General features: G+C 36.5%; 1 protein-coding gene across 2 annotated transcripts; it reads right to left on the reverse strand.

Annotated features, from left to right (window-relative positions):
• Positions 1-13,222: 13,222 nt before the first annotated feature.
• On the reverse strand, positions 13,223-14,745 carry LOC149658448 (uncharacterized). Of its 2 annotated transcripts, XM_089844592.1 has the most exons (6): positions 14,518-14,739; positions 14,231-14,453; positions 14,131-14,166; positions 13,806-13,925; positions 13,639-13,740; positions 13,223-13,565 (listed from the first exon to the last, which is right to left on the reverse strand). In XM_089844592.1, the coding sequence occupies exons 2-6, from the start codon at positions 14,396-14,398 to the stop codon at positions 13,236-13,238; spliced, it is 756 nt and encodes a 251-aa protein (XP_089700718.1). In that variant the 5' UTR covers positions 14,399-14,453; positions 14,518-14,739; the 3' UTR covers positions 13,223-13,235. The 2 variants fall into 2 exon arrangements, with proteins under 2 accessions (XP_089700718.1, XP_089700719.1); XM_089844593.1 differs by lacking the exon at positions 14,131-14,166 and having other exon boundaries at positions 14,518-14,745.
• Positions 14,746-14,769: the final 24 nt, after the last annotated feature.

Genomic DNA, 14,769 nt, shown 5'->3' on the forward strand with positions numbered 1-14,769 from the left:
GGGAATTAGAAATTTTCACTAGCATTCTGAGATTCTGATTGGAAATTACGAATTTTCACCAGAATTTTGAGATTTTGAGTAGAAATTATTAATTTTCACCAGGATTGTGCGTGGGAATTTGGAATTTTCACCAGGAATTTGAGTGGGAATTAATAATTTTGACCAGGGTTTGTGTGGAAATTAGGAATTTTCACTAGGATTTTGAGTGGAAATTAGGAATTTTCACCAGGATTTTGAGAGGGAATTAGAAATTTTCGCTAGCATTCTGAGATTTTGAGTGAAAATTACGAATTTTCACCAGAATTTTGAGATTTTGAATAGAAATTACGAATTTTCACCAGAATTTTGAGATTTTGAGTAGAAATTAGGAATTTTCACCAGGATTGTGAGTGAGAATTAGGAATTTTCACCAGGATTATGAGTGAGAATTAGGAATTTTCACCAGGATTGTGAGTGGGAACTAGGAATTTTGACCAGGAATTTAAGATTTTGAACCGTGTTTTGGGAATATGACCCTGACTTTACATTTCAACTTAATATTTTCGTTTTCTGAGCGCTGACTTTTATGCCAGTGTGTATTATGGTCGGATTTCAATCTCAAGGTTATTATTTTCATTCGATTTACTATTCTACCATTTTAATGTAGTATGGAAACCAAAATTTAGACTGCATCCCCTATTTAACACATTTTGACACCATAATTATGTCAGGGGAAGTGGCGCTAGTTACGTTTACAAGTAAGCCGACGGTAACATCCATCACACGCGTTTTAGAACTCTTAAATTTGAATTGATTTTTTACCTCTCCGAGTGATGAATGTCACGGAGAGGTTCTAATTTCGACGTTCGTGACTGTCTGACTGTTTTTACACCCCAGCGGACCACGTTCGCAAATCGGGGCAAATGTTTTCTCAATTTCCGAACCGGAAATTTGGAAAATTGTATTCCACTTATAATGCCTATAACTCCATTGTCTGTCTACCACCACCATCCTCTGGTCTTTTGTCCATCCCACATGGGCACCAGTCTGTACTTACTTGCTTCTAAACACCACCATCATCCGGTCTTTTGTCCATCCCTCATGGACACCAGTCTGTACTTACTGGCTTCTAAACAACACCATCATCTCGCCTTTAGTCCATCCCACATGAACACCAGTCCGTACACACTGGCTTCTAGACAAAACCATCATCTCGCCTTTAGTCCATCCCACATGAACACCAGTCTGTACACACTGGCTTCTAAACACCACCATCATCTGGCCTTAAGTCCATCCCACATGGACACCAGTCTGTACACACTGGCTTCTAAACACCACCATCTTCTGGCCTTTAGTCCATCCCACATGAACACCAGTCTGCACACACTGGCTTCTAAACACCGCCATCTTCTGGCCTTTAGTCCATCCCACATGGACACCAGTCTGTACATACTGGCTTCTATCTCCATCATAATCGTTAAGGTTAAGACATACGCGTCGATCGGCTAGGGTCACGAGAAACTTCTAGCCTCCCAATGGTGGGGGTTCCACCAAAGGTTCACGCAATTGCGCTGTTATAACCTATAGCTGCGATTCGAATCCTTTATATACTACCTATTTGAGTAAGGCGAAGCAGCAGTCGTATGCTTCATTTCAAACGTCGATATCTGTCAAGTCTCTCAAGAATGTTTAATTGTTCTTTATCAAAACAATGTAACGCTCAATAAGGCGTATAACTAACGAATAAAATGTTTAATATTAATTATATTTATTTTAGTATTTGAGATAATCTTGCTTCTCAAATCAAAGTTAATACGAAAAGGGTTAAAAAGCAGTCTATGGGATTGTCTGTGTGTGTCCGTCCGTTGTTACACTAGCGAGCCACGTTAGCAGTTCGGTTTGTGTTGATGTGTAAAGAAATCCCACAGAACCTTAATAATTCCTTTTTTCATAATATATAGTTAATGTGTAGAAATATTTTTCGTAATTACGATGCTTTAGTAGTTTTGTAGCTTTAAAGCTCTGTTTCATTTTGATATTCCAAGGATATTTTTTAATATTATTATTTGAAATGGCTGTTTATATATTACTTAAGCTATTCTACATCTGTATATAGAATAATCCTTGCTACAGTGATTACAAAAAGCAAATTAAGGCCTACACTCGGCGGGTAAATCAAGGATTATCCGTAATAGGCTTAGTGAGCTAATGAGGAAATAATTGAGACCCGAGATTTAGTAAATTTTGGGTTTTGATTTTCTTGCCTAGTGCTTAAAATTATAAACTGTTTCTTCTTTTATGACATCTGATTGCGATATCTTTCCCGCAAAATCGTCAACAGTTCATTGAACGTCGTATTTACTTTCAGTTAATAAATCTGATCCGATAAGGTGATAATTTTCATCCGACCTAGCGCTATCTGAACGATTTCTAATCTTATATCTGTTCAGATATCTTTATAATTTTACAGATATCCGTGTTTAACTTTATACACTGATTACATGTACAACCATTCCAGTACACATGAAAACCTTCAATTATTTATTCAAGACAAAGATACAGAGATTCATGTAATTTTAGAAGCAGGAATAGAGAACAGGGTACTTTTTGCGCACGTCAAAGTCCACGACACCCTTCCTCGAATCGGGGCGGGGGGATGAAAGAAGAGGCTGGTCATTGCGACAGAGGTAAAAAGCAACGATCTATTTTTAGCCGTCTCCGTCAGCAACGTCATCAAAACGTACTTTAAGTGAGCCAATTAGTTAATTTAAAATTTTCGATATGAGTTGAAGGGATTGGATTTATACTGGGCAATGAATCGGACTGAAGTTTAGACCACGAACCTTCTTAATGGCGGATCCCATGTTAAAGTAATAAAGGTTAAAAAGCTAGCAGACGACAAGGTCTTGGAGAAAAACTGTTAAATGTAAACAAGTAAAATAGCCGCTTGGTCTCATTTCGCTAAGCCTTGGGACAAATGTTAATTTTTTGCATCAATTTAATAGTAGAGTTCAATAAAATAATTAAAAAAAAGGAAAATTAAAGATTTGTGCGTTTGGCAATTGTGAGAGTGATTCAAAGAAATTAAAATGTAAAAACATAAGTTTGGTACTCTTCCCAAAAGCGTCACGTTTGTTTACGTTGTACCGCGGTGCGCATACCCTCTGAAATTGGCGGGCAACTGCACACAGACGTTGTAAGCAGAAAAAACCTCCCAGTTTCTGGTCCTTCTAGATTGAAGTTTCATATTTAGACTAACCGTTCTCCATTCCTGCTAATAAAATTACATGGATCCCTGGTCAAGGCTAGTTACTGTGTTTTGATAAATCATAGACTACCTCTCGCACGATAAGTTCTTTCTATCTTTATTAAATAGGTGGAATAAATTACAATCGCAACCAATGTTGTGATTTTGAATAAATTGGTGCCACAAAAATAATTGCCTGCTTCTAGGAACAACACTTCCCTCGTATCTAGAGATGTGAAATTAATGTATATTTTAAAAACGGTAACTTACCCGGTAAATTACTGATTCAAATTTTGGGAAAATCAGAATGACAGTTCAGTCACTTAATTTGGTAATTTATATTTTACGTGCTTACAGTAAATTAAATTTAAACAGCGTTGAATTGTGAGCACTATATAAGGTGTTTACATGATTTTGCGGCTTTTGCTACCAATACGGCAGCCGTGGCCTTTCTAATCTGATCTTTAACTAACGATTTTTTGAGCTAGCTAGCGCCTGGCGAGTCCATTTAGAAGTAAATACAGAAATAGTTGATTATTTAAATATAAAATCAACTTTTAATGCGAAATGAGCCCTTGACCCAAATAACAGAGCACTAGCATGGGCGTGTGACTACTTGGCCCGGCTTTCAAGTAAACACTACTTAAGTGGCTAACAATATGAGGATGTGCGAACCACTATTTTAAGCTAGAACAGCTGCATGAACGAACGGCAAATCGACGAAAACGGGCATCCGAAGTAAAAAAGGACGTAGTTTTAGTCTTACTAGGTTTCACTCCCAGAGGTTTGTATTCTATGAGTAGAAACATTTTAAAAAATTTTGACAACTCCATTATAAAATTACGGAAATTTGGTATATTACCGACTCACATTTCTACTAGTACCTAGTCAATTATTTGGGAATATAAACTGAAATTTTTTCCTCCGAGGTAGATTGGTTGTTTTTTGAAGTATATGCGTTTTGAATACATTTCAAGCGTTTAAATTCATAAAAGGTATTAATCCGAAACTACGTCCGATGCCACAGATATCTGATTCAAATGTCTACAATCTCGTTTTTATCTTAGATATAATGTGATCCGAATGTGTATCACAAAAAGGCATCTGATCTGAAGTGAAAATGGCTCTCAACTGTTTAACTGATAGCTGAAGTCAATCAAAGATATTTCATCTGTTCGGATGACAAATCAGATAACTGTGTTCGGTTTAAAGCACTATTCTTGCCTATAATTAAGAAACATTAATTGTTCAGAGTGAACCGAAAGTTAAATACACGTTTAAATAAGGTCTATTTTTTACAATAGAAGTAAGCACCATGGTGGCCATTAGATCAGTGAAAGGGCTAATCGTAATCGGGTTGCAGCTTCGGAGTTTTCATTCTTGTTATGGTGCGCATTGACTTTCATTGCGTCTAACCACAAATCAGCTTTGGTGATATTTAACGTTAACGCTCGCGTTGGCAAACTAAGAATATATATGAGGTGAAACGAGCGAATAGTGTTTACATTGCAAAACCAGTTGTGAATGTAGCTTTGAGAATATAGGGTTGAAGCGCAGACAACTGGGCCTTTTCAAACACATAAAGGTTATATTTCTCCCAAAGTTATACACTTAATTTCCTGTTTTTTTCCCCATTGACTGATTTCATGTGTCCATGGCACATTCTTATTGGATGTAAAACGTCATCTGCTTTACTATATATATTCTCTATACTTGGAGTGCTGCTTTAATAATTCGTAAATATTTACTTCAAAAAAGAGAGATATAATTCCTTATCGAGGTAAATAAGGTTGTGGGGTGGCGTAGCGGTTAGCGCTTTCGCCTCGCAGCAAGAGGATCCCGGGTTCGATCCCGGACTGTGGCACCGGGTGAAAATCTGGGAACAAATCCTTCTGCGTAGAGTTTGCAAGTTCTCTCCCCGCTTGTCAAAGGAGTTTTCCTCCGCGGTCTAACCCGGTTTCTCCTTTCCATCAAAACTTGCAGAGGTTAACGGTAATAGTTAGTATAGGGCGCTGTCGGTTAGCTGTGGCATAGGGGCTAGCCACCACCCCTCTATGCATTGTAAAGGGACCCACCTGTAAACAAGCCAAAGGCTTAGTGTGGAAATCCCTTCATAGGCAAAGCTTAGATTATTATAATTATTATATTATTATTATTATAGTAAGTAGTCCTCTTGACTCGGGGAGGTAATATTTTGGTTTTTCCAACTTGTATTTCTTTTAACACTCGGCCTATCTATTAGTTTTCATCGAAACATGTTCAAAAAATTAACAAGTAGAAAGTTGTCCGAGAGTTATCTTTTGAAAAATATATCAAGTTGGGAAACCGAAAAAAATAAATCCGAGTCGAGATCTATCCAATTAAGTTTTTCTTAAATAAATAAATAAATATAATTGATATTTTATTTGTCAGAAATTCATATTAATTCTAATTAAGTCGTTTTATGAAACAATATTCGAAAAATCATTTCAATCACAGATATTGATAACGTTTGTATTCACAGTAAATGAGAGGAAAAGCCGAAATTGCGTGGGGATTTTGTGATTTTGAATTGGATTTTTACATGGATTTTGCTATTTTGAATAGGATTTTCACTTAGATTTTGCTATTTTGAAAAGTATTTACAGATTTTAGAATTTCGAAGAGATTTTAGGTTTTTCAGGGTAATTGTACGAGATTTTGGCCGACATCCGACCCCACGGGTTTACTTCTTCGCATTCTGACACCCTCAAACGCAACACTAATCATGTCGTAAGAAAAGTAGGAAAAGAACTTACACCCGTGGAAATAGTTTTTAAATCGTCGAACGCTCCGACTGGAGCAACGTCGAAAGTCAGATTTTTTGCAGACAGTAATCTTTGATGGTCGTTCGTGAACGGCACTGTCGACGCTGAGGGATGAAAGTCATACTCTATTGTTCTGTATGTCATTGGCATTGGTGCCAGGTCCCATTTCTGGAAATGCGTATGTGAAAGACAGTCAGTAGTTAGACGTTAATCGGAGCATAAAAGGTTGAAGCAAGTTGAACTCAATCGTTTTAAAACAATGCAGTGAATTCAAAAACGTTAATGAAAGATAATGCTTTGATTTTTTGATGCCTGAAATAGCTTGTTTTTAAATTTCCTTTCTTCAATCTTTCACGTTCTTAATAAACTTTTTAATCGATCAGCGAAGTGAGAATAAAATTAGTTAATAGACGCTTTAGTTCAATATTTTAGCACTAAGTTTATTTATCAAGGCGTTAGCACGAGCACTGTTAAAAAATGTTGTCGAAAATTGGATGTAAATGGATCCAAACGGCTGACTCTGAGACAGCACAGTTTTTCGTCTATTTTTGATAAAAGTAACAGTGCCCAAAAATGGACGGTCGAATGATTTGGAGTCTCATCCAAAATTGGACCAGGAGTCAGATATTAAGGGATCCATTATTACCCAGAAATGGTCAGGATATTATGCAAATTTTACGCAAATGGGAAAAATTAACTGGTAACCTCCCAATATTGGACTAATATCAAGCTCATATTAGACCAGAAGCGAATAAAAGAAGTCAACAAATAGACCGGGGAACGAGCTAGGCGCGTCACTTATAAAAACCAGTGGGGGTGATTTGATATCTCCAGAAAATTTTCCCCCTCCCCAATATTTTCCCGACTCTCGCAAGGAGAGCTGGGTAACTGTGTCGCGACTGTCGCCATCTCTCTCGCTGATTTGCTCCGCTCGGCGATCATTCGGTTAGCAGCTGAGCGCCAAAGTAGGTAACCGAGGCTTAGTGAATGTTTATTTACGAATTACGATGGAGTCGCTTGATGAAGGCGAGGCCCGGGCTACTGATTCTACTGGTACCGTGCAAAAGTTGTTTACTTTACTAGAAAATGATATTTCTTATTACATTAAGTCGTCTGAAAGTCGGATGAAATTGTTTTATAGTTTTCTAAAATCTGAAAAGATCAAAAATTACTTCATGGATTTATATATTTATTTAATAAACTGAAGGAGTTATGCAAGCCAGATGAGAAAGTGCAAGAAGGAGAAAATGATAAAAAAGTTCGGACTTATAAATCCATGACAATTTTGACAGTTAGTTTTTATAAAGAAGCAAAAACTTTGAAACAAGCTTTGGATTTGCACGAGTTCAATAGTCCTGATGCGTTCATGGTCCTAACTTTGCTTACATCTAAGGCATTAACTTTCTTCAAAACGTTTCTCAAACATCCAGAAAGATATCAAAATTTGGACGACCAACGAACTCTAAATATAAAAGACTACTACACGTTGAGCGATACTCCTTGTCTATTTGATGAAAGCGATACAGGATTATATTTAATTGGAGATGGTACACTGGGAGAATTTTCTGGACGAACTGGTAGAAAGGGTAAAATATGGGGCAAGGGTAAAAAAATATCACCAAGTCAAGAAGTAGTGATCATTATTTGTACAAATGTGTTGCTTACTTGAGAATGAACGATAGCGAAAAAGATCAAGATCTTCCACCAGAGCTTAAAAATCGAGATAGACAAGGAAGATTAACATTTCCAAAGAAATAAGGGAACTTCTGAAAACAGTTGGAAAATATGCCAACAAGCACGCACTACTTAAATATGGAACCAAGATGATTAAGATAGTTTTTCTTAAAATATTTCAACTTAAATTATCAATATTGCTTTTAACTTTTGTCTGAATGAAATATTTTTAGAAATGTTCAGAAGAAAGTTTTTCATTTCTACAAAATGAAGAGAAAAAGGAAATTATTTTATAATGTCCTTCCGGAAATGAAGTCTGTAGACAAACATGCAGTTGACAATTTCTACAAAGAGTGGACACGAAAAATTATCCATGCAAGAATACAAGATTTTGTTTCTAGTCACCGAAAAACCAAAAAAGGAGGACAACAACTAAGGGACACACTATTTGGCCTCAAGGAAAGTAAGAAAAAAGTACAAAGTAAAAAAGAGCCTCGACAACTCAAGAAAAAACCCCGACAACCCAAGAAAGAACCCGGACAACCCAAGAAAGAACCCCGACAACCCAAGAAAGAGCCCCGACAACCCAAGAAAGAGCCCCAACAACCCAGGAAAGAGCCCCGAAAACCCAAGAAAGAACCTGGACAACCCAAGACAGAGCCCCGACAACCCAAGACAGAGCCCCGACAACCCAAGAAAGAGCCCCGACAACCCAAGAAAGAGCCCCGACAACCCAAGAAAGAGCCCCGACAACCCAAGAAAGAGCCCCGACAACCCAAGAAAGAGCCCCGACAACCCAAGAAAGAGCCCCGACAACCCAAGAAAGAGCCCCGACAACCCAAGAAAGAACCCCAACAACCAAGAACCCCGACAAAGCAAGAAAGAATCTGTGATACTAAACAAGGAATACAGGGTACCGAAGAAGGCAGCAGCTGTATCTGGAACAACTAATAAAGAGTCTAGACAATTAAAAAAACTATCTAACCAACCAAAGAAGGATGCTAGTCAACCAAAAAAAGGATCTCAGAAACTAAATAAAAATAATCACTCTGCTACACTTTTAAAACTCATAGGTTGAATGAGTTGGGCTATTTGAATTTTAACTAAAATTTGGTTAAAAAATAACCCAGTAGCAGTTGAATAAGCATTCCCTGGTAGTTTGGGATGGGGTTGTTTCAAACCCCAAAAATTTGGTTATTGCAGTAACCCAAATTGGGTCATTTGCAATTTTAGGCAAACCACAAATACACGATATTGCACACTAGATGGATGTTGAGGCGACTTTGTTACTCTTTCTCTATTAATTTTGAGTTGATAAACATGATTATCTTAAATATTAAATTAAATACAATTAATATTACACATTTTCTTCGATAGTTATTTACTTTATTGCGGGTTGCATCGTTTTATAAAATAACTATTGAATATTATTGAGATACAGACTAATATTGACGTTTTAAATGAAGTATACGCCTGTTGTTTCGTCTTACTCAAATCGGTACATAAAGCTTCGAATCTTAGTACTGGATCAGAACAGCGCAATTGCGTGAACCTTTGGTGGAAGCCCCACCGTTGGGAGGTTAGACGTTTCTCGTAACCCTAGCCGATCGCCGCGTACATCTTGTCCACGTGGGATGGAAAAAGACCAGATGATGGTGTGTATAGTAGCCAGTAACTACAGACTGGTGTCCATGTGTAGTGAATGGTGATGTTAGGCAGACAATGGAATAATAGCCAGTATAAGTGGAATGCAATTTTCCAAATTTCCGGGATCTGTAAATGCGGTCCGGAAATTGGGAGCACATTTGCTCCGATTTTCCAACTGCGAATGCGGTGCCCTGGTGTGGAACAACAGACGAAATTAGAACTTCTCCGTGACATACGTCAGGCAAAACTAATCAGCGATCTTACAATATGGTGGAAGCTGAAATATGGAACGTGAGGTGGGAAAAAACGCTTAGCTATGTAATAAACAGCAATTTGGGTTCTATTTTGAGAGGTTTTAAACAACACAAATTAGGGTTTCGTTCAATCCAAAATTATGTAAGAATTTAACCCAATTTGTGGCTACCTTTTATCCCATAGTTGGGTCAATATTACAATTAAACCTTGCTAGTGTTGTTTTTTTACCCAAATATGAGTTTACAATTTAGCCAGTAATGTAGTTACTGTTTAGCCCAAATCTGAGTTATCGTTTACGTTGACTCAACATTGTGTTAAAATAAACAACCAATTCTAGGGTCAAGGAACAACAACCCAAAAAATGGGTCGGTTAAATACTGACCCAGCAAAGAGTTGAAACATAACCCACTTTGGGTCAGAAACAACCCAACATTTTTATGAGTGTAACTCATCACATGGTTTAGAAAGTTTCGTAGAAGTCGCCTCCCCGACTAGACCTAACAGGAAAAGTTCAAGGATAAGGAAGACACGGTTATTTTAGAATAACTATGAATAAGTGATAAACTGTGATCTAATCTTTTGTGATTTAATTAATTTTGAAAAATTACTCAATTACAAAATTTGTATTGTTTTTAAATCAAAAATTACGACTAAATAGAAATAAAAAAGTACTCAATTTAAATTCTATAAATTCATGTAATATAGCGAAACTTCAAATTACAATTCATATTCTCTAATGTATAACATTTGATCCCTATAATCTTTGTTTCCACGGTGGCTTCCATGCACATTCCTTCGAACTAGGGTAGACTTCAGTCCAGAAATGTAATTTAAAGAAGTTACTTTTCCTCCTGTTGCATATTTTATTTGAGAAAATAAGCTTTCGATGGAACTGCCATTAATTCTGATTGGTGATAAGAAGTGAGTGGGATACTTTAGGAAAAAGTCCTTCACCAAGTATTTGAGACCAAAAACTGAAATTCTTAATAAATCCCAAGTTTGCCAAGAGAGAAATCTTTCTTGACGAGGGCTTTTGAAATTATAATCAGGCCTATCTGAAAGTATTTCCAAAATCCATTCTTCAAAATAACTGTATCCCATATAGATTGATTTCATAACTTCAGACGCCTCACTGTCAATAATTTTCTTGGCCAAAAAACCATATTCAAATAGCTGATTACAGGCTCTTAAGAACTTGTGCCTCCATGGATTGTTCTCTACTTTCTTTTGATCCCTTCTCTCCTATGGCGTATTCATACAATTCGCAAAGAACGTCTTCTTGCTGCATAACCTTTGATGGTGCAACATTTAACTTGGTCCACGCGTCTCTTACGAGGTAGCTATCTTCCAAGTACCTAGCTCTATGTAATTGCCCCACCTTCGTTCTCTCTTTATCCCTTTCTCGGACTTCTTCTAACTGACAACACCCAAATTGGATATTATTACGGCAGAATTTCTTTGGCCCATCTGCTCTTGACGCAAATAGCTGGCCAATCATGTTCTTTAGCTGGTGCGACGGACAGATTATCCAGTGTATTTTTCTCGAGTCTTCTGAAAAGGGGTTCTCAAACGTGGGTTGGATATCGAAGTTGTACTTTCCATCCTTAAATTCAAACCCAAAAGATCCAGATAAACCCATGGTAACTTTAATTAACGCTAAATTTTCGCTTGCTCCATCGCATACAATGCCCATAGTCTTGAATCCATATGCATGAAAAGCTTCGATTGTTTCATATAAACTAGTTACCAAGGACTTTTGTTGAAGTGGGTAGGAGGAGGTGAAGTAAGGTCCAATTATGTCATAACTGGATGTCAAATCACGCCAGAGAAATTGCAAGATGCACTGCGTTGGCGATGGGGTTATTGGAGCAACACCTATATAAATGTCAGTGAGCTGCGCGTAATCATCCTCGTTCATGGCGTAGCCAACAAATTCGTGGTTTTTGGAATTCCACATAATTTTGTCTATGACTTTCACCTCATCCATAACTAAAATTCCATCACCCATTGGAACACGTTCATTCATCCGTTCTTTTTCTTCTTTAAAACTTTGATATTTCAGCTGTTCTTGTGCCAGAAACTGTTCTTGAATTCCGGGATTTAAGTTCAATTTCTTAGATTTTGCTTTTAGTGTTGCCTCGCAAGGAAGATTCAAAATGTTGAATCATCTTAAAGCCTTATAAGCCGCTGGACTTCGGCAATAAACTGCGAGAGCGATTCTTAGAGTAATTGTATTCCATTTTCTTTTCTTCTTGGTTTTTAATGAATCAGCCTGATCTTCTAAGTGCTTTAGGTTTGAATCCCTTGTCCACACTGCCTTCAAAAGCTGCTTAGTGAAGCCTTCAGTGGACTCTAATGTTTTCTCCAGTTCTCCTGGAAATTCATCATTAATGGTTTTGACGATGTTAGACATCTCATTTGATAATGGATCGGAAAGCTCAATTTGTCTCATTTCAATTTGCTTTTCAAGCGTCGATATTTTCCGTTTCATTTCAAACCTTGATTTCTGTATTTTTCCCAAGCGTCTTGCTTTACTTTTAAGTGTTAGAAACTTGAAGGGATAGTTACTAGCTTTGCGTTGCCGTTCATATTTTCTGGTTGGGGTCTCAGTAGCCTTCCGTTTTTTCGCTTTACTAATTTCATTAGTTAATGTTGCGCAAAATTTGCACTGTTTCATTTTCAGTTTTTCCGGAATTTTGTTGAAATAATATTGATGATATACCTCGCACCTAACAGATTGGTAACGTTGAAAGGGATACGAAATAGATTTTAAACTTTTAGGAGGAATATAATGCCCCATTTGACTCTCATTTTTAAGTTTCATTTCATTAACGCCAGGGCAGAGTGCATGGCCTAAACGACCAGAAATGGTGTCCAATACTTTTCTTAGTTCCACATTTTGATTTGGATGTACCCCATTAGCATTATTGGCAATATTTTGCAACGGTTCATCGTCATTCTCATTATTATTGAGTGGGATTATCTTTTCCGTAGCAACAATCTCTGTTAGTGTCTTATTTTCATTATCTAATTTTGGAACCTCTTCATTTCCTAGCTGAAGAACCTTAACTGTTTTAAACAAGATATACAGGTGGCATTTTCCGGTTTCCCAAATACAAAGCTCGATTTTTTCTAATCCACATTCCAAATGTATAACACCTAGAGCCTGTTTTTTTGTAACTCGCAAAACTAACTGATCGTGTTGATCTTCAGTGACCTTAGAAAATAAGAATAAAAGAATTCTAAATATACACTTAAAAGCTACACTGCAAATTTAAAGAACACTAAAAGATCACAAGAAGCGCGGTTTTAGATCACTTGAATCTGTAACGATTTTAGAGCACTTCGCACTTCAAGATCACTGAAAATATGTGCTCTGGATGTGCTTTCTTTGTGAGCCAAAGTGATCTCTTGGGTCACTCGTGTGATCTAATAGTGTAATTTAAGTGATACTAGAATGTGATCTTGCGGATCACTCTAAGAATACTATTGTAACGATTTTAGATCACTATATATAGTGAGATCACTGATAAATCACATCAGTAATTTGAATAGGAGCACTTCAAAAAATGATGGCCGGTAAATGCATATTTTCCATTTTATTAGATTTATTACAACAAATTTAGGCGTGAATTAAATACCATTAATTATTTCTTTGATAGATTCGAAATATTTTTAGCGAGCTCTACTTCAGTTTTGATTGCCCGTGACGACAGTTTATAATACTCGTGCTTTAGTACACTTTTTCCCATAAGGCCCATGGCCTGCACATACTCTTTTCGATAGTTCATTTCTAACGAATAATAAACAGCGATCAGCACCATTAAAACGTCTGCTAAACCTTGGGTTTCATCCAAAAAAATTTTTTGCGTCAGTCCAACAACCGCACACTGTTTCGCTTCGTTTCCTTCAAAACAAACTACTGCCATCGGTGGTCCGTTACACATGTTTTCTATTTGCTTTTCGAAATGTTCAAGCTGAAATATGTTTTAATTTTAGTTACCGCAAAAGGAAAATATTACGTTAGGGTTAGGTATAGGTTCTTCTTACTTCAACTGCTAAAATTATTGGCACCGATTTTTTCCCTTTCGATTGCGTCACTCCAACCTTCTTCTCGTAGAGAGTCCAAGCCTCAAATTTTCGCCTTTCATCCTATAATAAATAATTTAAATATAGCAAACTTTATAACAAAGTAACTGGGAGAAGTTTTAGTTTACCTTATATTTAAATTCATTTTCCGAAAACAGCTGAATTATGGCTTGAACAAAGACATCCATATTTTTAATAAGTGATTCATATGTGGCAGTTCCAAGGGTAATCCTCAACTCGAATAAAAACTGAAAACGAATTCAAAATTCAAATGAGACTCATTAAAAAAGTTTGAATACTTAATTTCTTTAACTACTAAAACAGCTATACTGTTTATATTTCTTTGCAAAATATAGTATTTTATAATAGAAATTCATTTAAAATGTTGATGTAAAAAGCTTTAGCAATTAGCATTTTATAGGAAATTTTCAAATCAATTGAAATTTCAAATACCTTGTGCACCCTCCAAGATATACTATTGCATCTCAGCTTTGTAAATAATAATGATAAAATTACTCTAATTTTTTAAAAAGTAATTGAGATTCAAACTTACCACTTTTGGACTCTCAAAGCAGGGATAAGTTTTGAAAAAAAGATCAAAATCCATTTCTTTTAGCTTTAAGAAAGTAGATCGGTTTGGATACGATTCTCGAAGCAAAGCTTTCATGGTTCCCCAATCAATTTGCTTATTTTTCCACTCTTTTTTCAACTTCTGTACCATTTCTTCATATTCCTCATCCTTTAATATAGGACCTTTAAAGTTGTCCCTTGAAAAACTATTCCAGAAGTTTTTTTAATAAAACAGAACTTGTATTTCCTCAGTTTTGCTGTTTTATTTACCTATGAATTTTGATCTTGGCTCTGGCGTTAGAATTTGAAGCCGTACTTTTGGAGCCACTTGTTGAGATTTCACTTGACGAACTTTCCTTTAAATCAGCTACTGAAATGTTAGCTATTCCAATAAATCCTTTAGACTTTTTGGTCGAAGTTTCATCTACTCCCTTTCGTTGCTTCGCTCGTTCCTTTCTGATTCGTTGGCTTAAACATTTTGTGAATTCTCGCTACAATGAGAAAGAATTAATAGCGTGAAAT

Source organism: Phalangium opilio, unplaced genomic scaffold, assembly GCF_054372755.1.
Source record: "Phalangium opilio isolate 3A_F unplaced genomic scaffold, DU_Popi_V2 ptg000077l_1, whole genome shotgun sequence".
In the NCBI taxonomy this organism is placed as follows: domain Eukaryota; kingdom Metazoa; phylum Arthropoda; class Arachnida; order Opiliones; family Phalangiidae; genus Phalangium; species Phalangium opilio.